Source organism: Patagioenas fasciata, chromosome 8 (genome assembly GCF_037038585.1).
Source record: "Patagioenas fasciata isolate bPatFas1 chromosome 8, bPatFas1.hap1, whole genome shotgun sequence".
NCBI lineage: Eukaryota > Metazoa > Chordata > Aves > Columbiformes > Columbidae > Patagioenas > Patagioenas fasciata.
The window spans coordinates 31,416,699-31,442,500 of record NC_092527.1 but is presented as its reverse complement, the minus strand read 5'-3'; the positions used below and the strand labels follow the sequence as shown (position 1 = coordinate 31,442,500).

The following is a 25,802-nucleotide window of genomic DNA, read 5'->3' as shown; positions in this document are numbered from 1 at the left end:
TTTTTTTTGATTGAGCCAAAATGTAACCCCTTCATTTTCTTTCCAGTTTGGAAAAAAAGAATAGGGAGGACAGAGGGTCAAACAGAAGAGGTATTTCAGGGCACGACTAAATTTGTGTGGGTTTGTTTTCTTCTTCCAACTTTTTAAAAAATATAACTAAGGACATTTCAATATTAAATGTTTCTATAAGATGAAAACCAAAAAGATGACGTTGAGAAAACTTCACAGATGTAAAACAATTGAGTTTTTTGAAAGGGTCTATGTGTAGAAGCCTTTGTGTTTCAAATACATTGTAATCTAGTTTTAATTCAAGTGAATATATCTGGTAAAATTGCCCACCTTTACTTTTTCAAATTATGACTAATTATTTCAGAAACAAAATATTTTTATTACACGAAATGAGAGTGTAATATTTTGGGGGGCTGGCAAGGCAGAAGAAATAAAAACCATGCACCAAGTTAAAGAATCAAAATAAACTATTCTTTTTCCATAAATTTGAAGTTTGCCTTTTGAGAAAAGGTCTTTCTTGATATTGTGCACTGCTCAAGAGAGATCTGACTTGCCATTGTGGTTATAAATGAGCCAGCGGTACCGCTCTGCAGGGTCCTTATGGAACAGTCATTTGCAGGAACCGTGTGTTTTATACACAAGCCTATGCTGCCACTGCACTTATCCACTGCATAGTGGAAGTGGTCCTTTGACTGTGTATAAACCAGGACTGGATGGTTCTTATGGGGGATTATGGCTCCCTTACACCTTCCTATCCATACTATATCTGCTACTGTACTCATGGGCACCTGAGAACACAGTTTCATTTTATTTAAAATGAGACCAGATATGCCTGAACAAACTGGAAATAATTCTCTTGGGGGTGGTAAACTCAAACAAGCTGGGCAAGGGGTCATGAGCAAGGGCAGAAGTGTGGGCACTTGTAAGGGACCCACTGAGACCTGACCCAGAGAAGCTCTTGGTTCTCTGTGGATTGCCTTTACACCTTTGCAGCTCCACTGTGCACTGTTTAGGCACTGGTTCATTTTTATTTTGTTCTCTGTGCAACAGTGTAGTTGCCCTAAGAACTGCTTCCAGCATTGAAAACTTGATGTAGGCTTGTCTTTCTGTTTTTGCTGGAAAGCAACCCACTTCTTAAACGCTCTGTGACTTGGGCTGGGGTAGGCATCTCAGGTCCACAAATGCCTGTTGGAATTGGACCATGATTTCAGGGTGGTAAGGGACAAATCCTCAATTACCTTAAACTGTGTAGCTCAGTCTTTGTGTTTCCAGAAGAATGGGAAGGAACTTCATCAGCTCTTACCTGCAGTAATGCTAGAGGAATGAATAGCCACATGTATTTTTAACTCTTCCCTTAACATCACGTAAAACAGGCAAGAAACCTCTTTCATTGCCTGAGCATGTCTGCCTCCATCATGCTTAGGTTGTCAGAAGCTAGTGGAAATGTAGCAGAGCAGAGATCATTAGCTGAACATACAGGGTCTCAGGTGGTCAACTTGCAAATCTGCAAGAAAGGAAATACATGAAATCTGAACAAAACTGACTTGTTAGGTCCTTTACAGGAACAGGCAGTCTGCTTCAAACAGAAAGGAAGGATAGTGGCACAGAAAATGTACCAAGACCACAAAGTAAACCAGCAATGCTCTGAGACAAGCTATTTAAAAGTCTGATTTGAGCTTCACAGTTAATGGTGGGGGAAGATGAAGGCACAATATGAAGTGCAAGTAAATTTTCAAAGCAAAGCACTGAAAGTGTGTATTTCTGGAAATAAGTCAGGGGTCCATAATGACGTTCTGCTGAGGAAAAGCATGGAGAAAAGGAATTGTTCCCTGCTCTGAGACAATTCTGTTCCTTGTCAATGTAACATAGCTGTAGTATTTAAACAGTTCACAAACTCCACTCACCTCTTTAGCTATATTCTTTCTATCTCTGCATCACCAGAACTTTTGCCTCCTTACAGCAATTGCTCCTCCTCCATCTATGTATTGTTCTTGGCATGATCCTGATTCTCCTTATGGCATAGATAAGTGATTTCCTAATAGTCCATTTTACATCTGGCTTAGCTCCCACCCTTACTCCAAAGCAGTTACAAATGCTTTCACACTGCTGGTTTTCAGGATAATTGTCTCTAGCAATATCTTGGGACACAGCAATGGATTTATGTTCCAGCTTGCAGGCAGAGTAGGATCTGCCATTTCCCAGAGCGACAGGAAGGTCCCCAGCCTCTGAGTGCAATGCTGTGTTCCTTGTACATCTGGTCTTTAAACATAAGCTAAGGGAAAGTTAATGCAGAAATAAGTACGTAGCAGATAAGTTGGCAGCTAAGGAGGTTGAGAGGGAATCTGGTTGAAACACAAGGCAAGCCTGACAGAACCATCCCTCTACTGACAGTACGCTTGAAGTGCTTTTTTTCAAAGCAACTCAAAGATTTTTTTACATTTTTTCGCAAGATGACTCTGAATAATGAGGATGGAGGAAAGCAATGAAATTCCATCTAATCCCAAGGTTTTATTTTTCTTGTTTATACTACTTGTTTTCTAAGCTGAATACATTTAATCTTCATAAAATAGCTGTCAAGGTATTATATCCCAAAGATGCTGGTTTTGTTTGACACTTGTCTTGTGCTGTGAAGTGGTTAGCTGAGGAGTAATTCTATATTGCAAGTTATGGTTATCTGCCTAGGAGAGTTAATCAATTAGCTTTCAAGGATGGTCTTGTGGTTAAAACACAGGGCTGAATCTCAGGAGCATCTTGGTTCACTTTTTAGGCCTATTTCCAATTTTGTATGTGACCTTGGGCAAGTCATTTATTTTCTCTGTGCCTCCCTTCCTTAGACATCTGTTTATTCACTCCCACATTTTGTTTGTCTTGTCTATCTGAATTATAAGGATTTCAAGACAGAGAGTCATTTTTCATAAGGGGGGGCATTCATGCCATCTGCTACAGAATAATTTAGGCATCTAAGTGAGATGTTTTGAGTATCTCTCCTGGAAGTGTTTGTCTCTTTTCATTGCTTCTTGCCCTTGCAGGTGAGCAAATACTTTGACTACACTCCTAGTTTGTGAATGGTATCTAGTATCATCCTTGTGATAAAATACTTGGCCCTACTCCTGATCAGGGACAGTCACTAATAGCTGGTTTGTATGTGTCAAGCCATTGACGATGGTGCAGCTGGGCTTTGCAGAACTGCCAGGAAGTGGGTTTGTGGGTATTTATGAGAAATTCTACTAAAGATCAATGAGCCTCCTGAGAGGGGAGCATAAAAGTGCTGGCTTGAAAAATATTAAGCAAAACTTCAGTGTGACAGTAAAAACAGTGCCAGTGAGCAGATCAATGGGCTATGTCACTCATGCTTTATCTTCTACCTAGGTTGTAAATGCTCCATGGCAGTGGTTGTCTTTCCATTGATGTCTGTTCAGCACCTAGCATGCCTGGGTACTAAGCAATGACAGGGAAACCCAAAACTGGTGATTCTGATGATAACTATTTCAGTTGCATATTGGTAACAAGAAGGATAGAGGCAACCAAAGGATATTCTAGAAAACAAAGCTGAGATAATCTGTGTATGAGTTAAGCTGTTGGAGCTATAGGATGAACACAAAGGGACCAACAGTTATGGTGTAAGACAAACTAGTCTGGAAAAATATCTGTCAGTGAACTATATAAGGATAGAGATGGAGAAGGTGTATGTCAGAGATGGAGAGGAGGATGTTGCCACAGTAAGGATTTGAGATGGCCATGGGCAGCAACTTTAGGTATTTGGCTAGAGTGGGGAGGTCAGTTTTCACAGCGTACCCAATTGTCAATACAGTTTGTAAGCATTACTGCACTCCAACCAGTAAGAAGTCATGCCACTAAAAATACTCTCTGCTTAGCCAGCTGACTGGCTTTTAATATATGAGATAAATATTCCATTTCAATGTACTATATCTGCGAAATGAGGAAAACTTGAAAGAAAACTTCTGGTAGCACAAAGATTTGAGTCTAATGAGGTCCAATCTCTGTCAGAGTGGGGAATTGGCTCAGCTGCTACCATTAGCCTACTGTCCTCAAAATGCCGAAGTGGGCTTGACTAGTTTTAAAAATGTGTACTTTATTTAGTCTTTTCATAATGTATAACAATGGAAAAGTGAAGAAATCATGCTCTTGCAATGCTTTTCCACTTCCTGCATGCATGTCAGCTCAATTTGGTTTCCACTCCCTCCCTGCGCCCCCGGGCTGCTCCAGCGGCTGCCCTCACCAGGCTGTCAGGTGGAGTTAGGCTGCTCAGTACATTCCATTTGGCAGGTTGTGTTCCCTTCTGCACAAACCACGTCCCCTTCTCCTGTCTCACATCTGAGAGCTTCCATCACTCCTCACCACCCTTATCCTCCTTTGCCAAGGAAAAAAAAAAAAGCCAACAACCTCCTGCCGTTCTCCACAGGTAGGTTTTCAATTCAGAGTCATAGACACCTGCCTTGAGAAGTGGTGGATCAGTGGGCTTCCCCCAGTGACTTATGGGGCCAAGTGTCCTGCAAAGGAAGCCTACAAAACTTTTGGGACCGCAGACCTAGCCTTTAGATAGCTGATATTAGACAGAATCACAGAATGTTAGGGATTTGAAGGGACCTCAAAAGATCATCTAGTCCAATCCCCCTACCGGAGCAGGAACACCTAGATGAGGTTACACAAGAACATATCCAGGCGGGTTTTGAATGTCTCCAGAGTAGGAGACTCCACAACCTCCCTGGGCAGCCTGTTCCAGTGTTCTGTCACCCTCATTGAGACAGAAAGACCTGCCTCCTTACAGCCTGAAGGTCCTTCTGCCCAACCTCTCTTGCTCGTCTTACAGGGCCATGCAAGCTGAAGCATGGGCGTTGCTTTATTTGTATTCCTGTGTGATGTCTTGAGTGAGCCAGTTTGCTTCAAGTTTTCTCGCCAATACTTTTCCACCTCACTTCTCTTAACTTGTTTCATAAAGGACTCTTCAGGAGGTTTGGAAGAAAAAAATACTGAAAATAAAACCCAAGAGAAAGCAAAAGTTTTCAGAATTTTCAGAACTACCAGACTACAGATTTAGAATGAATTGTTATGGCAACTTTGGAAATCTACCTGTCTTACTTTCCTGCTCACCTCATTTATTCTGTACCATTCCTGTCTGAGTACCTGACATACAAAATCAATAACAAACAGGTGAGGTTTTCATAGATGTATTTGTATTGAAATCTCAAAGGTCACATCCAGGTGGAGTAATGAAGCATTTTATTAAATAACTCTTAAATGAACACTTTCCAGTCTTGCTATTTCTTCTTAGTGCAGTGCAGAACAGAGTCATGTGTCAAAAATACACAGAGTCAAAGAAATGGTATGACACTGCCCAAATTAAGTTGTTTCTCGTGGCTAATTAGTGATGACTCAGCACCACAATAGGGTTGTATTGCCTCTTGTTGCAGAGATAACTTGGGCATTATCGCTCCAGGAGTCACTTCGTACTTGCAACCTTGCTTGCTTCTCAAGAGAGTTAGGAGCCAGAGAGCTGGGTAGTCCTAACTATTACCTGCTCTTGCAAGCCTAGTTGCCTCCTTTTTGGGTACAGCCTCAAAGATCTTGTCCTTTTGAGAGGGTTTCAGCCTAGTGAATTAGTTGCCCAGTGGAATAGGTTGTGTTCGAAAATGATAGTGAAGCTCTCGCAACAGAACCAGGATGGTGGCCATGCCTTTCTAAGGGTGGCTGACTGCAGCAATTGGTAAGTAATACAGAAAGACGCTGTATATTTCGAAATCTTTAAGGAACATGTTGTGTCTGCTTTTTACTTTTATCTCCCCTTTCTCCATAGCCCTACTGCTCCCTTCATCTTCACCTGAAGGTCTCAGAGAATCCCTACACCTCAGGAAACATCGCCAGCCGAGACACTGCCCCTAGTATTATCGTAGCTTCAGGTATGAAACATTTAAAGATTGCCTGTTTATGACATGCAAACATTAAAAAAATCTTGAGTTTGTGATGGGTGTGTCAGGTGTTGACTGAATTGTGGGCTGTCACACCATCAGTATTGGGAAGGAATAGAGACTGTTGAATTGGAAGTCCTTACGGACCTTCAACTTGTCATGTTTTAATGGAAACTGGTCTTCTTGACTGAGGAGATCACTTCTAGTTCTCTACTTCCATGAACATAAGATTAAAATCAGGGCATTTCCTTTGCATATGGAGGTATGTAGAGCTGCACAGATTGGATCTTTTACATGTATTTTCTTCAAACTGAAAGTCCTTCCCCTTTCTCTCTCCATCCTCTCCCTTTCCCTCTTTATTTTCCCAAAACTGGAAATTTTATAATTGCAAAATGTAAACAAATACATCTACTCCCCTGATTTGCTAATTCTACTATTTCTTAGAGTGTTACATCACTAATCAGTGCTCATCTTACAGGTAATATAGGCACTGAACTATCAGACACTGACATCAGCATGTTTGTTTCTTCTGATGCTGGGAACACTTGGAGACAGGTAAATGACACAGAATCACAGGTTTAAAGAGTAATCATATGAAATTGTCATAAAAGTAGATTCTAACTGTCACTTAGTTTTTGTTTCTTTTGGTTCAGAGTAGCTTTTTGCAAATGTTTACAAAAGCATAATTTTCCCTTCCAAGAAGTAGAGATGCTTAAAGAAAAAGACTGAATATGTATTAGACTTCTTTTAACAGAAAAGTATTTTTATAATTCTACTCAGAGTTTCGCTTCAGTCTAAACCTATAACAAAGTAAATAGACTAAAATATTAACACTAAGGGGAGAAAATGTGTTTCTCTTTGCTGTTGTACATCCCCTATAACAACCAAACCATTTTTCTTAGTCCATGATTATACTGTCCTGAGAATCAGCAGTTGCACGTAGTCTATCCTCCACTTGTGCGAGACTCATTTCACCTAAGTTGAATGGTCCAAAGTTCAGTGTTCATATAAACTGGTTATTTTGCCTTGCTCTTAAATTAATGGAGAAAAAGAGAGAGTTCAGTTTATCCTGTTACAAAGCTACCAGTCTTTCTATTAATTGTGGAAAGAGGCTGGATGATGAAGTTAAATAAGGTTCCTAATATCTAGTGGAACCCCACCTCTTAACAAAGCATCGCTACCCTTCAATGTGTTTATCCCCAGAACAGGAAATTCTGTTATTTCTATTTTCTGGCTGAGATATCAAGTCATAGAGAGAGTGACTTTCCTAGCCTAACAAATGCTGCGATCTAAACTAGAGAGCAGATGTTTGCAGAAAGTCAATACAAAAGAGACACAGGAAAAGGAAGTCTTTAAAAATATTTTGTATTCCAAGAGTCTAATTATTTTACAATATTTTACTAGCCCTCATTTTTCTATATACATCACCTACATGAGATAAGTCCAGGTATGTGCTAATAGAAGTTCTTTAAACAAAAAATCTCATCAAAAGGAGGGAAATTGTTGATCCTCACAAAAAATCATGTTTCTAACATTCTGCGAAGGAGAGGCAGAATGCAATTCCCAAGGATCTGGAAAAAACAAAATAAACAAACAAACCAAAATAACAACAAAAAAAAACACACACAAACCCAAACCAACCAACCAGCCAACTTCCTTAGCATATACCTGTTGTCTGTCATGAGTCATGATCATACGTAAAGAGCTATGATATTACTTGATACTAAGGAAAATAGATTTAAATATACTTTTTTTTTTTTTTTTTTTTTGTTGTTTTAATGTAAGATCTTTGAGGAAGAGCACAGTGTTCTGTACCTGGACCAAGGTGGAGTACTGGTGGCCATGAAACATACATCTCTGCCTATTAGACACCTCTGGTAATAACTCCATCCTTGCTAAATGTCTGCTGTCCCTGTTTTCAGATGCCAGGAAGCAGGCAGTTAGGCTGCATCCAGAGTTTTCTGTAGCTACAAGCTAGAAAATATAAGTTAAGATACTGGTAAATGTTAACTCAGGTAAAGCTAAGACATCCTGGCAATTCCAGCTTACATAGTTTCAGCTTGACCAGATCTGAGATACAGTCAATTTAATTCCACATCGGTTTGTCTTCTTGAGTTTGGTTATTTATGTAATATGTATCTGGATTATCACTTTTATCTTTTAGTAAGTTACCAAAATATTATTATATTTATGTTATTTATTTTCAAAATTATTGATTTACTCATCTTCTATGTGGCAGGCAGCTGTTATGAACCAGAATTTCGTTGAATAGATCCAGGGTTATACAGCCAAAGGTGAAAGTGCTTTCACTTCGATCCACCTCTGGGAAGAATGCTGGTCAGAAGAGACAGAGCTCTTGCGCTGCATAAATCTAACCTCTGTAGAATGTCTTATGTTTGGAATCCAAAAATAAGATCCTCAAAATCAAAAGTATTGGCCATCGGTAACAAGCATGATGCCAAACAAGCTTGATCAGTGCTCTGATTTATGATGCTTCTCAAAATATAATAGTCATTTAAAGGACTAAAAATGCAGTATCCAAGAAGAGAAGCTGCTTTCCACACTTTCATAGCAACTGTAGTGGACTAGAGAATCTCTTCAGATGAAGCAGGAAGAGAGTAAGGAAAGAAGATACTAAATTCTGCTTTCTCCACTAGGTTAAGTTTTGATGAAGGGAGATCTTGGAGCAAGTACAGTTTCACATCCCTCCCACTGTTTGTAGATGGAGTTCTAGGGGAACCCGGAGAGGAAACTCTTATCATGACGTAAGTGAGCATGCCCTCATGCTGCTGTTGATGGGAACTGCACCATAAATATGAGTGTTGTTCATGAGATAACAGCGTTTCTGGTTGGGGACCAAACCAAGTACTCTCTGAAGCCAGGAGTATGCAGTCTTCTTTTGCTAAATCATCAGTGTTTATTTGTGATGTTATTAAAGGAATGACAATATGGTTCCTTGTAAACTGCAAAAACATTATCATTTAGCTTTTCAGCATGAAACCTGACTCCTCCAATTGAATGTGATTTAAAGCAGAGTTACTCTTGACAGATAAATATTTGAAAGAAAAATGGGGGGTATTTTTATAGCTGTGTTTTTGCTGCTACTCTATTTTTACCTGAGACAGAAAAATAAGACATTCTTTTGTAAAAATGAATGACAAAATGTTGCCTGGAGGCTGACTCATGAAAAATTATGATTAGTTTCAATGTATTATGCTGAGTTCTGCGTGGTGCATAAATCTGGGTTTACCCTGCCAGATATTGTGACATTTTACCCAAGATCAAATTTGCAAAAACAGAAGGAAAATTTAGTTTCTGTCTGTAAAAAATGGACTGACTGTAATAAACAGAATATGTGTCTTGGAAACTAACCTGAGTTAATAGAGATGCATGAAGAATGATCTCTTCAGGTTCTGATTTTAATTTGAGTGGAAGGGATTCCCAAAGCTCATAATTGAGATATCAAACTCCTGTAGGTGTAACTGTCTCCAGACCCGTGTTCTCTGTATAGTCATTTTGGGGATTGATATAAGTGGGAGGATCTTGATTTATAGAATATGTGCGACATGCAATTTTTAAGATCGTTGTAGGTATTAAGGAGCCTAAGTTGCATGTTCATCATGTCAGTTGAGTAAAAATGTACTCCTAAACAATAATCTCTGCTTGAAATCTGTGGGTGACTATACCTCTGTATGCTGGTTGAGCTATGACACTGTAACTACCAGGCTCCATCTGGTGCTGCATTTTACGGTGTGCTTTTTCTGCTCTATTCTGTAGAGTGTTTGGACACTTCAGCCACCGCTCAGAATGGCAGCTGGTGAAAGTAGACTACAAGTCCATTTTTGATCGGAGGTGTGCAGAAGAGGACTACAGGCCCTGGCAACTCCATAGCCAGGTGAGAAGCAAGGAGTCTGGGATCTGACCTGAAGTAGCTAATGATCCTACAGCTAAAGAACAGTGTGATCTGATGTCTTTTCCTCTTTCTTTGGGGTATCAGATTGTCCCTGACTGGATGGGTCTGTTTTGTTACATAGGTGTGTTGTACTCAGGTTGCACTCCGTGGGGCCCAAAGGATGAACCTTTCGGGTTGTTCTGCAACTAATGAATTAGAGGCTGTGTTGAAGAAGAAATAGATGTTTCAGTCTCCATGCAGGCAATTAGCTCAGACTTATCCAAAGCTAAGGAATGCAACAACAGCTGAAGCGCTGCTGCTGAAAGGGGCCTGAACTCCTTCAGGCCCAAACATTTCCCATCCAATTTCCCTGTCATTACCTCCTTTTTTTCCTCCATCCTTCTGCGTCCTCAAAGCCAGTATCTTAAGACCCTTCTAGTGCTCTCACACTTCTTTTTCCAGATTTCTACCTTCACGCTTCCATTTCTTACTCACTTGGTTTCCTCCTTGTTCCATCTTTCTGAGCAGTGGTACTTCTGCTGGGGGGTTGGGGAATGTTGGGCACCCATGCCCTGTCCTTTGCATCCTGGTTGCAGCTGCTGCATCATTCCTGGAACCATTGCTTAAGTGTCCAACAAGGTAACACACTTCACACAGGGCCTGTGCCTGCCTTGGGGCACCTTCCCAGCTCTGCCAAGTTTGACACAGCAGCCTGTGTTATAGCAGGTTAGAATAAAATAGGGCCCAAATTCTGAGGTTATATAAACATCACAGCCTCCACTGAAGTCTAAAGCAAAACACCCATTTATATCATCAAAGGTTGTCTTCCTGTGTATATCTTGCTGGGCAAGAATTTAATAATGAATATGAAATGAACGTAGCTTGACTCAGACTAGCAACTCACACAAGGCACAACTCCACACTAAAAATACCAGTTCCAGTTATGATATAGATCGTTAGATGTTGAAAATCAGTACAACTTCCTTGAAATTCAAGGAGGCACAGCATTTTACACCAGTTGCTATTTGGGCCCTTCTGTTTCATGGGCTAATCAAAGCCATGAAATGTTTCCCCTTCCTGCAGTGATTTTAACAGCATGAAAAGTGAGACCCCACTGTATTTTGTTCTTTCTTGTGCTTGCGCAAGCAAAAATGCCAAGGATTTTGCAGTATATCTTTGAGGATGTTGGCTCTCGAGCTTGCAGGACTATTTTAAGGAAAGCCGCTGTAGACTCTTGCCTTTTAATTTGCTTTCCATTGAAATTACAAGGCTGAGTCCTGTTCCCTAGATAGAAATATTTAGCAGGCTGCTGAAGATAGGAGTGAAAAGACAAGGAAGTGTATGCATCCGCATAAGAAGTCAAACCCTGTAAAACCTGAACTCAGAGTCTGCGGAAAGTATTTACACAATACTAGTTCCTACTGAACAAAATTATTACCAAAGAAATAGGCCCTGCTCTGTGTCTCAGATTGCAGAGGGATCAGACTGTGTTTTCAGTTTCTGTGATACCTGATCTATAAGTGAGAAATGGGCCTGAATCAATTGCTCATTGGCTTTGGAACAAATTCAGAGCTGAATCAAATACATAAGTAAGCTCAGATCATTTCTTACTGTGTATTGGAAAAGCTGTTTTGGTGTAAGTTAAAGCTTCAGTAACTTTAACGAACTCCTGTGTACTGACATGGCATTTGACTTCCCATCTTCTTTTCTTGAGTCACAGCTCCTATTACATGGATTTGGAAAAGTGGAATGATACAAATAGCATCAGAGAAATATACTTTTGGTTTTGTTTCCAGGGAGAAGCTTGCATCATGGGAGCAAAAAGGATCTACAGGAAGCGCAAGTCAGAGAAGAAATGCATGCAAGGAAAATACGCTGGGGGTATGACCTCGGAGCCATGCGTGTGCACAGAGGCAGACTTTGACTGGTGAGCAATGGGCACAAGAACCATGTGCTTTCTATCACACCAATCCAGAGCTCACTAGAGAGCATGTAGCCTTGCAGAGAGTAGATATTTATAAACATCTAAGTGGCTAAATAGGTTGCTTCTTGATAGTAGGTATATCGAAAGAAAGAAAGGTGGAATAGATATCTGTAATCTGCTAAGGCTCCCACAAAGGTGTTGCTGAACAACCCATTTTACAGGTGACATCTGAGCTCTAAGATAAAAGGTCCATTTAGCACATCTAACCTCATCATGATCAGGGGTGACTGTGAACGTACTATATATGTTTTACATTCAGTGTGCAGGGGAAAAAAACCAAAAACAACCTTCATACATACACACGTGTAAAAGTAAATATTACACAGTGAGCCTTCAGCTTCTGGAAACCAAGTATCTAGGGAATTCCTGGGTTATTCATTATATCTGCACTCTCATGTTTGATAGTATCTAACAGATACTGCCCTCATGATTTATGTCAATCTTCTTCTGAAGCCTTTTCTCCTCTGCTGTATGATATAGGAAATAGAGTCCATTAGTGAATGGCATGATTAAAATGTTCAGCTTCTCGTTTCATTTCGAGATACCTTTAATTCACAGCAATTTGCATGAAAAGGCAGGGAACCACATTATTGAAACTGGCTGTCACCTGTTTTCTTTAAGTCTGAGATAATCCTGAGTATCCTAGAAGAGAGAAATGGTGGCTCTTTGGCAGTGCTGAGAAACCCACTTTGTGGCTCACACAGCTAGATCTATGCCATGTTATTAATTAAATCCAGAAGCTGTAACATCTCATGAATATTTTGTTTCTTGCTATATAAGTTCACTCCAGGATGTTGAAAATTTACAGCCTTTCCCTTCTCACCCTTCCATAACAAGTACATATTTTGATTTTGATTTTGCTATGTAAAATCACAGAAGGCTTTTCCATGTGTCAAAAAGAGGTGAATCCTCTTGCACCAAATAATAAAAATTATGAGCATACTTGGGCACGGATTATCTTAATGTGGTTTCCTGATGATTTCTGCATCTTCCAGTGAGTTCTTTGTTAGGGAGAAGATAGCTCAGTTCTGTGTGTAGTTCATCACATAGGTGCACAAAGGTCCGAGGTTTCAGCTGTATGACATATCTCTGGTAATGTAAAAAAGGTAGCAGCCAACAAGAAAAATAAACAACAAATCCCTGTAGATTTTGACTTCCCTGTTGAGCATGCATTACAAAGCTGTGTCAGGCTTGTGCCCAGGCTCAAGAAAATAACTGCTGGGATTGACTCATGGTCAATCTGTTAGTGGTTAAATCCCTTATGCTTGTAAGGGACATGCACTCTCAAAACACTTCTGATAAAAATATGTTTTCGGAAATATACTCTCTCCGAGAATGTATGTTTTTATTTCTTTAAAACTGATTGTGTAACTTGCTACTACAAAACTTCATTGCTAGGTACAGGAGTACTACAGTGGCATTTGCTGGGGGGAAACGTGTTTATTTCTTTTACATTCACTTTGAGTAAACTTTCTCCAAAAGGTCTGCTGGGTTGTGAGAGAATCTCTAAGAAAGCTTGGATGTCTGGGAATCCATAACAGACATCTGCAGGTCACATGGATCAAGAAGACCCCTCAAATTTGTTAGAAGAGGCAGAATTAGGACTTTACTAAAGTAGTTTTGTTAAAAGTAGCCTAAGAGTAATAACCTTAAAAATATTGCAGATCTCTGTGCTGAGCTGACTGATAAAAAGCCTTCCTGACCTAATAGGGCCTTCCTCCTTCTAATGGAATCAGTTCTGGTTTAGAGCAGACTGTCATGATCCCCTGCAATTCTCTCTGAGCTCTTGTTATTCATATAGTTCTCAGACCTGAATTTTTACTTTATCCATTTCAGCTTCCTTCCGCACCACCTCTGAGGAATAAAGACTGAAGTGTGCCTTTAAGCATCCATTTCAGAAATATTTACCAGCATTATTCATCACTTACTAATCTACTTAATAAAGTCAGGAGCATAGTTTTACATAGATTTGGCAGAGAAGGACAGAAAAACCACAGGGAACAGAAGACAGAGATTTATTAAGGAAGGAGAAAAGAGATGGCAAGAAAAAAACAGTCCCGCTGGCTCTACCGAATTCCTCAGCCTGGTTTTATTGTGCTAAGGAAGGCAAAGCTACTGCTGCGCTGTAACGTTCAGTGCCTGCCTTGTTGAACACTGCACTGAGCTTCACTGCCCGTACACCTGGCAGAAGTTGATCTGAAAAGTCATTTGGAGGAAAATGAGTGAATGAATTCTCGCTGTGAAAGGATGTCCTCTGTGGGGCCCTTCCTGCAAAAGGAAGAAGTGTTTTCACCATTCTCATGAATGACATTTCAGCAGTGCTTTTGAATTCTCTATTTCCCTTTTTGCTGGGCAAGGCTCTTGGTTGAAGGAGATTGAAGGACACATCTGTCCCCCAGGCAGGGAGAAGCCCCTTAGCTGACTGCACTTGATTTTGCAATATTGAAATAAACTGGGTGGCTTTTTATATTAACATCATTGGTTACAGGACCCAGACTTGTATACAGAATTAAAGGCAATAATTTTCCCTGCCCAAATCAGAGTAGGACATTTTTTTTCTGTTTGAACACTGAATTTGTATTGAGAAAAGTTTATTATCTGAGCTTGTCAAAACTTGGAATAAAATAAAATTATCTGTATGGCTAGGAAAAGTGAAAAAAACCAAACCTACACAAAAAGTGTTATTGCTGTTAATCCTGAGAGTGTCTTTTTATCAGTTTAGGGAAAAAAATGCTGGTTATAAAAGGCATAAAGATTTTATATATATATATTTTTTTTTCTCCTGGTAATATCATAGAACTCCAGGTTCGTTTCAAATTTGTATTCAGCCCATGGTAGTTCTTCCTCAGAGAAAAGGGCACAGTTGTTTATTGTTTTACACAACAACGAAACTGAGTGGCATTCGAGATGACTGTAGCTTCTCCAGCCTTTGGAACATCAGCTCTTCTGACAGCAGGCATCTCTTCTCAGGGGCTAGAACCTAAACTAGCTGGGACAGGGTTGGTGCTGCTGATGGTAGTTCTGGGTGCAGCGGCTTAGGCTCACAGCCAGAGGGCAACAACGCTTCAGGAATAGGAGGAGTGGAACTCGGCAAAGCCCTCGGCACATCTGTCCTAGCAACGGCCTAGAAACGAGATTCTCCTTCTTCATTTAATTGATTTGGGTAAATGGATGACACCGTTACTTGTGTGTTATTAAAGCATTAATTTACCCGGTTTCTTTACACTGTGTTCCTTCCTGCCGTTTGAGTGTTATTACGGCAATATCTCTTCGGTAGAATCGCCTACTAGACGCAGATGGAAATCTTCGGTGGTGTTTATCCTTCAGCTACCTGTCTCCCAGGTGCTTTAATAGAAACTGTGACTCAAGTGTTGTACTGTCAGTTCTCCCTCTGAGAACCCACTGTCATTAATACTGAGGGCTTCTCCTGTTTTATTCTCCTATCTCACACCTTCCTGGGAAGTACATGCATGTTGATGCTGGTGCTAGTGACTTTGCAATTAAGAATCAGGCCTATTTATTTCACTGATGATATCAGCAAGGATCAGCCTCTGTCTTATCATTTTTTTATTGTCTGGCACTTAAATGACAGACCTGCCTGCCAGGTTTAGTTCTTATGCTAAAACATCAGAGTCCTGTGTCATGAGAAACTGTCTTGCCAAACCGCAGGAAAGCAAAAGGCAGATATTGAACATGGTTGGACTCTTTTGGCTTCACCTGTTACCCACCCATTAGTTCAGATGATCATGCAAGTGCTAATTCTGAAATACACATATATTTGCACCCTTGGGTTAACTAACTTTGCTTTATCAAGATAGGCTTTGTTAGGTAATGAACAGTAATTTTTAATGAATTTTTAGTTAATTTTGAATGCTTGCAGAAAAGGCAGATTCACTATGCAAAGTCTACAGTTTATCTGTACATCTTCAGAGACCTAGATATCTACTGGGCATGGATTTACTACAAAGATTCTGGGGATTTTAGATTCCTTCTTAACACAAGCTGATACAGCTTGTACTCCAAATACTGTGGTGCAGTTATGATCATATGGCTTTACAGATCCGTAACACAAACTGTAGCTGAATCCATCCTTCTCTGAGATAAATCCCATGTCAGATCCCATAGTACTGGGAAGGAAGTGCCTCTTACACCATGCTTCAGTATTTAGACAGTGCTATTAAGTGAAAAAAAAAAAGGGAGGGGGAGTGGTAAGATATTACCATGGCTGTGGCCACAGTTAGTTGTTTCCACAAAGGCTTTTGAAAACTGTAGAACAAAGGTGACTGTAATCATGGATACCTTGGCTCCACCCCATTTAATGTTTGAAAAGTTTGCAAAGCACAGCATACACAACCACAAGTCACACTTTCAGTTTCTGGCAGAGCTGACCTTCAGGTGAAGCTGTTAGCATCAAGGAAATCCTGAGGTTACATGTTAAGTCATGTCTTGATTTTTAGAAGGCATGAGTATAGCAATCACACATGACACTCACATGACAGTGGGATTTTAATAATTTTGCGTGGATTTATAGTTCTTCTAAGACAGTATGTTTGTCAGGTATTCAAACTATAAACTTCCTTAAGGGATTTATTTTCCCTTTATTACCTGTACTGCAAATAATCTGAGACAGGGGAATTCACTGTGAGCTTTGAGTGGGGATACAGAGCTTCTGGAATGAATTTGTATCTGTCTCTAGTTGCAGAGAAAGACTTGCAATCCTACTTGACTAAGACAAAGGGGATTCCAGTTTAAACCAGTAAAGGTGGTTAGGGTAAAACCATGATCAGTGAGAGTTAGATGATAAGCTGCTCCATACTGATAAAACAATCCCTGCTCGTAAATGTTCCACTCTTTTTTGATAGGTACATTATCTATTTCACCCAAGTTCTTTTTAGGCAGGCACAAAATATCATCAATATATGCAAATTCCAATTCCCAATTACCAGGCAATGATTCGGATAGCTGATTGCAGTCTGAAGCTGATGCCTTCCCTGTCTCCAGATTTTGCTATAGTGGCTCATGCTATGGCAATCCAACTGATGCTAATGCTTGTTGATTGCTGCAAAGCCTGTTGTGCCAAATTGTAGGCAGCAATTTGTTGTCGACATCAGTGTTCTGCGAGCACCAGCCTGTAGCCAAGGAATTCATTAGATTTCAAGACTGCGGAGGTGAACGGGTGGCTGATGCATCTGTAGAGAGATGTGGAACAGCAATTCATGTCATTTACTGGGATGATATTTCTGTAGGGCCTTAATGAGCCAGACTATTTGCAAGCCTGAAAATGGCACTGTGAAACTTCTGTGCTTAGAACTATTCCTGCTGTGGAAAATCCTATCATTTCATTCCCCTGACTTTCAGAAATACAATCCAAATGTAGTCAAACCTAGTTAAGTCAAGCTTGACTTGTCTGTATGTGCAGGTACTAATATGAACCAAATTATGGCATGAGTCTAAATGCATGTATAGTAAGAAATCCCAGACTGATACTACTGTATCAAATTGGACTGTGGGTACTGATCCTGTCTGAGGCAGATTTCACTGTATTATTTTGTTTTGTTTTCACCTAACTGATTACAGAACATTGTGTGTGTACGGTGTTACAGCTTTTTAATGAGTGATAGGAATACAGTGCTGTGAAGTGTTGACAGAGGAATTAAAAAATTAAAGGAATCCCACTTGTATGTAAATATTTGTTTTCTCTAAGCAAATCAGAATGGTATTATTTTTCATTATGAAGTGTTTTCTGCAGCTATAGTGTTCTTATTCCAACAAGGATGATTAGAGAAGCACATGGCAGTGGGACAATAGGCTGGCTGATGCTTCCAAAGCAATTAAGCAACATTCAGTCACTACATCTGAGTAAATAGACTGATGAAAATTCAATCAAAAAAATTAGGAAAAAGACTATCTAGGTCATCTACTTCAATGCTGCTTCCTATAGTATGTTCACAATTACTTGTTGCAGAGATTCCAAGCACCACAGCTGCCAAGATGTTCATTTGGAATGGTCATGCAGTCTAACGGATGTTTAGGAGTTTTCCCAAGTGATATTCAGCTTTAATTTTCTTTTGCTTAATGTCATATTTTTAATTTCTCCTTCTTTTGATTATGTCAAAACATTTTTATTCCTGATTCAGAGGGAAAAATTGCAGGCAGACATAAAAAAACAAACAAAATTCTTCTTAATGTCCTGCTTTTGATAATAAATATTAGAAATTTAACAAAACAAATTGGAAAATATTGTCTCTCTATTTTTTCGATCTCATATAGTAGATCAGTATCAGTCTGCTTGAAATTGTTTAATAGTGATTCATTACATTTTTGTTTTAAGGCATCATGCTTCAGTCCAAAAGAAAAAGACATTTGAAAAAAGAGTCTTCGTAGCGTTAAACATTCTTCTTGTTGTTAATATTATTCTACAGAAAGTCATTGATTGCCCTGCTGCCCCTTAGGAGCTGCTGAATCCAGTAGCCTGATAGAGGCGGGGCTGCTGCAGCTCCATGTCCCCTGATCCAGGAGTAGCAAGGCTCAGTGTTTGTCCCTGCTGTGGCACATGTGTGCATCTACATGCAGTACGTAAACGCATACATACACTGCTGGTGACTCAGATTAGCAGAAACAGAAAGTGCCTCACTCACCCAAACGCCAGTTGCCTCATGCTGTTTCTCCCTCTGGTTGATCAACATGAAATCCCATTTGTGGAAAATACATGTGCTGTAAATATACAATGCTGATCCCACCAGAGCCTAGCCTTGGACACCCGCACCTGTCCAGTATCTGTCCCTTGAATGCCTTGTCTCCTCAGTTGCTGACAACTGGATGTCACCAGTTGCCTTGTGCATAGACATATGCACGTGTAACAGATCTCCTCACGAGCAGGTCCAGACCTATATGTGTTTACACCAGTAGCCATTCTTCCAGACCTCCTAGTCTCTCCACTAAGCAATTAACAGAACTAGTATCCAGCCCAGACTTATGACCACATCAGCACCTAGCTCCCAATCACTTAGCCTAGTCACTGGCTTGTCTACGTTGACGGTCACCACACAGTATGCACACACTCCAGTCATTCCAGTTGCTGACAATGTGGGCACATGGACCCCTGTGACTGAGTCCAGTTACTGACACTTAAGCCACCACACAAGCAGAACAGATAGCCGCTCACCCAGGAAAACAGAAATGGAGATGCCAGATTCTCTCCCCTGACATAATGAGTCTCATACCCCTGTGTGAAGTAACTCCACCCAGGGATCTGCAAAGGGATCTTGGGGAGATACACTGCTGTTGACAATCTGGTAGGTCTCACTCTGGTCATGGGCTGATAGCTTTCCTGTGACAGCCCTGGGAGAAGCTGGGAAGAGGCTCCACTGGCTCTGACCAGGTTATTAAGGTTCTTCTGCTGCCTGTTTTTCCTCTCTGCTTCTTTACATGTACAGAGATGAGCCTTTAATCACATAATCTATTGTTGCTCTAATCCTCTTTTTTTAGAATATCAGGCTACTTGGTACCAAGACATTAAAGATAGATGAAAAAGCTGCTTTGCAAAGAAGCGCCTTTTTAAGATAAAGGATCATGTTGCAACTGAAGTATTAGAATGGAAATGGTGGACTCCGTATAGCAGTTCTCAGAAATGACATCCCATTCACTTCTCTGTTATGGCTATGGAGAAAGCTAGTAAAAGGAAAAAGAATGATTTTCCAGCCAAACAGTCCTCATTACTCAAGGGCTGGAGAGTAAACCCACATGTGAATGGAATACTGATTAAAGGGGTATTTTTTTTTGTTTGTTCTACAATAACAATTCTTATAGAGTTTTTGTTTACCTGGAATCAAAGCCAGTTTGAACTGTTGTTTGTTTTTAGTGGAACAAAATAAAATTTAGTTGTAGCTAAACCCAAACTGAGAAAAGAAGATTACAGTTTGACTCATTGTTTCTAATACATGAGTTTTAGTATCATTTCCTCTTCCAAACAAAAACAGAATTGAAAATCATGGCTTTCTTTTCCGTTATCAAATATACTGTTAATGCCTTCAGCCAAGAGCGCTCTCAGAGCTGTAAATTTTCCTTCACAGCTCATGTGATATAGTTTCTAAATACAATTAACTGTTTAGCACTTCAGTTTTTTCTAAGATATGACTGAGACAGCAGTGATTGAACTTAGCTTGTATCTCTAGCTTTTATTATTATATATTTCTGTCTAGAACTGAACCTGAGAAGCACTGTTACACTGCAGAGAGAGAACAGATAATGCAATAGCTCATGAACGACCTGGTCTCATTCTGCTTATTTATACTGTATGCAAGGTAACTCTACTCCCCAAAAAAGCTAAAGTAGGATGAAGAATCTGACATTAAATCAATTAAAAAATTGGAAATTCTATTAATCAGACTGAGGAAAATCAAAACTTGTATCAAATGAAGAAAGTATGAGCTAATACCTCTATTCGCTTTTTTGTTTGTTTTTGTTTGCTTGTTTTTATGTCACTGTTTCTTTTAATCCTAAAACAGTGATTATGGATATGAACGTCACAGCAATGGGCAGTGTTTACCAGCTTTCTGGTATAACCCATCTTCCTTGTCAAAAGACTGTAGCCTTGGACAGAGTTATCTCAACAGCACTGGGTAAGTGGCACACCAGACTTTTTCCAGCTAGACCACCCATATGGACTTTAACCCAATGAAAACTACAGATTGCATTTGCTCTAAGTGTCTCAAAGCTGGTTGAAGCCCTTGGGACCTCTTCTTCATTGAGTTTGTTATTGTGCACAGTCTGGCCTTCTAGATTTCCACCATGTATAGTCCAGACCTTTGCCTGAAAAAGGATGCCTTAAAGAAACTTTGGGCAAAAACTCTAAGTCAAAGCCCAAGTCATTAAAGTCTCTGAAAATACTCCTATTAAAATGATGTGGTATCAGGTGAGGCAGAAAGGGTGAAAAACAAGTCAGAAGAAAGAAATTAAACTGATATATGTGAACAGAAGCAATAGATGGGCAGCTAGCCCAGATGCTGATTATTCTTTTGGCCTCTTTGACGTCAACAGAAAATCTAGTTTAAGTAGAGATACTGACCTCAAACTTCATTTCTGATGGAAGCAATTAAAGAAAACAAAGGAATCCAAGTTGTCTTTTGGCATTTTATAGACTCAAAGAGAGGCAGAATCTGTTTTTTTTTCTTCATTTATCTCATTTCTGTAGCTCTGGAGGGTTTCATCTGTAGAGAGAGCTGTTGAGGGGTAGATAGCATGTGAGAAAAGTCCTTTAACTATGCCTAACAGTGTAATAATTGAATATAATTCCCTACTATGTATGTATATCATATATTTATAACTTTATAGTTATTAAACATGTATCATAGATCATCATATAAATTAATGTTTTATGCAGTTTATTAATGTGCGGAATATAGGTGTGCTATGCAGGAAAACGTTGCATGCAATTAACACCACTATTAACTACTTGTATGTTAGGCATATGACGAAAGTTTGGTTGAGTCAAATGCTAAAATATGTCTAAGAATACATTTTCTTCCAATCTCCTGAGTCTAAGGAAACCTCAAAAATATTTTCCTCTTTCCGGTTAATACTGTTGTCCTCCCTGCCTGCATCTTGCACAGATTTCTCTTTCACTTTGCAGATACCGGAAGGTTGTTTCTAATAACTGCACGGATGGTGTGAGGGAACGGTACACAGCAAAACCCCAGCAATGTCCCAGCAAAGCCCCCCAGGGCCTTCGCATAGTCACATCTGACGGCAAACTGACAGCCGAGCAGGGACACAACGTTACTTTCCTGGTGCAGCTGGAAGAGGTAGGCTCTATTTTTATGTTGCATCCCAGGGCCCATGGGTGCATTTGAGTCTGATTTATGTCAGATAAAGTTTGCAAAGTGGTGAAGAGGTGAACCAAGGAAGTGTGGGATAAAGTCAGTCAGCTCCATGCTGGAGCTGGGGTGGAGCTTGCTATAAAATGTAATGGAGTTGGTGGGACTGGAAGAGTATTGTGGTGCATACAGCACTAGCCGGGAAAAGTTGATAAAAACTGGGAACTGATTTGGTCTGGGAATTTCACAGTAGAACTGGAGAGTGCAGCTTTGAATCCTGATCCCCACCCTGAAGTGTGCTTTTGATTTCTTGCTTTGTTTGAAGCTGAATTTCCACTTTCAGTTGCCATTGCCTTTCAACCAAATATGGCTAAAAGTAATGTGAAGATCTGGCCCCATCGCACAAGTTGGTACCAATTGTTTAGGTGTTTGTGGATGAGATCTCCAGATAAGAGCAGCATTAAGTCTAGAATTGCTTGCAAATGTGAAGCCGATTCAGATTCTGATCAGAACCTGTGTTTTTGTTACATCTGTAACTAACTTGGTATTTCACTATTCTGCTCCCTTCATTTCAGAAAAAAAACCCAAACAAAACAAAAAAAGAAAAAAACAAAAAACAAAAAACAAAACCAAAAAGAACCAAACACAACTTTGAATCTTTTTGTCTGGTTTTAATTTTAAGTACTTATTTATCCATGTTTAGTTGTAGGGTCCCACATAATAAAATTCACAAAGTATCTATTTTCTCTTTTTCCCTGATCCAGTTTGATTTCTTTACACTTCTACCATTTTTTTCTGTGTAGCTGGCCAATAAATCCTAAAACATCTGTGCCCTTACACTGGGGCACAATGGACATCCCTTTACAGCTTAGACCATTCATGGAAATTACTTCTGATCCTCTCCATAATAAATGTCATGTATAGTGAGGAAAGAGAAATGAGGATAACCTCTGGAGCTGAGTTTTATAGGGCATGTGTTGGGCTTTTTACATCTTTATTATGGATTCTTTCCCCAGCAAACAGGTGACTTGATTTGTAAAGGCAATAACATACAATAAATCATATCTAACCTGAAGCAATTGTTTGACCTGAATGTTCATTTTCTCCTAAATGTGGTCGCTTTATTTCAGTAGTGACAGGCACACAGTGTTGCTACTGTAGATGCTGTCATAACAGTATAAACATAGAATTTCTTCTGGATAAGTTATTGATTTCTGTGTTTGAAGATTAAGAATAAAAAGTCCAAAACAAGATTCAAAGTCTTCAGGCTTATATACCCCCCAAAAAGTGTTCATTGTATCACCTTTCTGTCCTCAGCAAAGTTTTAAAATGGATTGAGAGAAGGAGTTGTGCAATCTGAGAAGTCAGTCACGAAACTACCAAAGAATTATGCCAATAGTCTGAGGAAGAAACAATCATCCACAGTGTGGGAAACTCGGGACAAATGTCCTGCTCTTCTTTCTGTGTGTGCTTCAGCTTACATATCCTATAAGAATACCCCTGGCACTCTATCATTTGGGATCTGCTGTGAATTGTTCTGTCTTTGCTATTGATTCTGATCTTTTTGATAGCCCTTCTTCAGTATTCAGCAGAGCAAGGGAGCAACACCTTTTCCATTAGATGTCTTTCTCACGCTGTGTAACAGGGAGTATGTAAAGCATGTTTGAGTGAGTGAGTCAGCTTCTGAGGAGATCTAAAAGGGGCCCTTCTTTCAGTATATCTGGTAAGGAAGAGGTTAGGAACTGCTCTGAGGGCTGAAACAGTATTGCTCAACCTCCAGCCTTTCTAATTACTCTCCCTGCTAAATGAATCTTGACCTCCTGCTCCTAGATTTGTCAATACAAAGAGTTTACAGAGCAACCAACAAAACTTTTGAGTGAATTGGACCCAATCTGACAATGACTTCAGGCTGATATTGCAGCAAAAGAAATATTCAACAAAGAAGAAAATGTGTTCTACTCAACCATTGCCCTCTGGAATGGCGGTCAATATTTTTAAGTGCTTCAGCCTGGTGGGAACTCTTTCTTTAGTTTGTGTCAAACTTGGTATCTTTTAGGATGTGAAAAAAGCAGTGTCCTTTGCTTGTATTGTGGTCCCGTTGCATCTTTAACATCTCCCGTATCCCTCTCAGACGGGGGTTCCGTACACTGCAGCCTCCCAGATCTCTTTGTTCATGCTTATATTCTACTCGGCCTGCAGGAAAAAAAAATTAACAAAAAAAGGAGAGAGAGAAGCTGGTGAGCCAAGGTGCAGAGCTTTGTTTGAGATTTGTACTCCTAGTATCTTTCTAGGGCTTTCTGCTTCACCTAAGGTCCCAACTGGGTCTGGAAAGAAGAATGAACTGCAGAGGCTGGTTCACTGCGGGCCCTGAAAAGTGACTGTATCTCTGTAGTGAAGGCGTTTGCTAATAAGGGAGGGAGAAGCAAATGGTGGCAGTAAAAAACTGGTTTTCACTCAGGTTTGGGAATCAAGGGCAGGGACCACAGCACAAGGGTTTATTGCAGAGCCTGCTTGTGCCTGTGGTGATGCTAAGGGCCAGGTCTGTGTCATTCGAACAATTACACAATGTCAGTAAAAGATGTCTGAAGAGAAAAACAAGGACAAGTCATTCAGAAGTGTTCTTCTATTGAAAAAGATACAGAAAGAAAATAATCACTGAAGTCAGTGCAAGCAAAGAGGGGGCAGGTACCAAAATCAGCAGTGTGCAGAGCATTGCTGATTTCTGAGAGCTGGGATTCTGGCCCAGTTTCTCCAACCCCAAGTCACAAGAAATTTTCTTCTGAGGTGTATATATATCTGGCAGCACATAAATATAATTAGAAGTAGTAACAACCAACAACTCATATTTAAATGATTGGAATGCATTCCAAAATGGTGTAACTTTCCTGTCACATTTTAGGTTTTCTGTTTGACTTCTTAAAAACCATTTGTAAAGTCACCTTGTACTTTTAATATCTTTGGATAGGTTTGTCCAGGTTAGTTCTCCTATTATTTTCAGTACAATCATATTTATATTCTTAGTAGGTGACAACAGCCAAGAAACATCAATATTTCCTTATATAATTAGCATATGTCCCATTTTACAAAGCATAAGAGAAGTGGTTAATCAGCAGAACACCATACTTATGCTGGTGATTTTGCTCTTAAGTTTTCATCAAGCAAAGCAGAATAACAACAGCATCTCTGTCACTAAATACCAGCACAGGAGAAAACTAGTTAAGCTTAAAACCAAATTCTCCCAGTGCCTCAAAATTCTGCCAGTTTAAAGGTTAATTCTTTGGCCTGGGCTGGGCTGTATGTACAGACCCATGGCTGATACCTCTCTCACTGCAGCATTCACAACAGGGTTGTTTCTCAACCTAAACAACCCAAATCCTCACTTTCTTTTTGTACAGCAACAAAAGAAACCTAAGACCAAAAATTACAGAGTCATTTTTGCTACTGAAGTTCTTGAACCTGATGTCCCTGACATATTTTGCTGCTCTGTTGTAGAAAATAGAGGAATTTTATTAAGTGGATGTTGTTTCTGAGTGCCTTCCTCATCACATGGTTGTGTGGGTCTCCTCTTACCTGTCAGAAACCCAATTGTTATTTGTGTGTTTGAGTTATTTGTAAGAACATCAGACACTTGTGCTTGCTGTACTGCTTTGGCAGAGACACTGAAAGCTGCAGCCTCCAGAGCAACACTGTTCAACACAATGGCTTTCAAACTTGTTTCATCTGATTGTTCATACATCTTTGCTGGGAAATTGGATGGTAAAGACATTCAGGGCAGAAAGGTTCAGGGCTTTGGTTGTTTCATTACAGATAATTCACAGAGAAACTGCCTCCTTTAATTTATTTTCTATCTTGATAAAATGACAGCCAAAAGTGTTTGACATTCCAGGGTTGCCTCAGTTCTCACTTGACAAAGTCACTCCACTGGGAGTAGATTTTGGCTTGCTTTTGACTACTTGCTGCTGCTGTATGATGTTTGGATTAGACTAATGTGTGGGGAAAGCTCATTTGTTCCTACAGTTCAGGCCATGGGCTAGAATTCAGGCTATCTGAACTCATTCCTGAACCACACTCTGACCCCCTTCTGCATGGCCTTGAGTAAGAAGCTTAACCTTTCTTCTTTTTTTTTGCCTCATTTGAAAATAGAGCTTTGCTTTCTCTCTCATGCATCCCATGCC

General features: G+C 39.9%; 1 protein-coding gene across 4 annotated transcripts in view; it reads left to right on the top strand.

Moving 5' to 3' along the window:
- SORCS1 (sortilin related VPS10 domain containing receptor 1) overlaps positions 1-25,802 on the top strand; it is a 289,286-nt gene that overhangs the window by 226,156 nt on the left and 37,328 nt on the right. For all 4 annotated transcript variants that reach the window (XM_071812134.1, XM_065843558.2, XM_065843559.2 and 1 more), the window contains exons 11-18: positions 5,825-5,927; positions 6,415-6,491; positions 7,722-7,813; positions 8,594-8,701; positions 9,714-9,831; positions 11,625-11,755; positions 20,320-20,433; positions 21,444-21,615. In XM_071812134.1, coding sequence (XP_071668235.1) covers positions 5,825-5,927; positions 6,415-6,491; positions 7,722-7,813; positions 8,594-8,701; positions 9,714-9,831; positions 11,625-11,755; positions 20,320-20,433; positions 21,444-21,615 — 915 coding nt within the window. The remainder of the gene's footprint in view (positions 1-5,824; positions 5,928-6,414; positions 6,492-7,721; positions 7,814-8,593; positions 8,702-9,713; positions 9,832-11,624; positions 11,756-20,319; positions 20,434-21,443; positions 21,616-25,802) is intronic.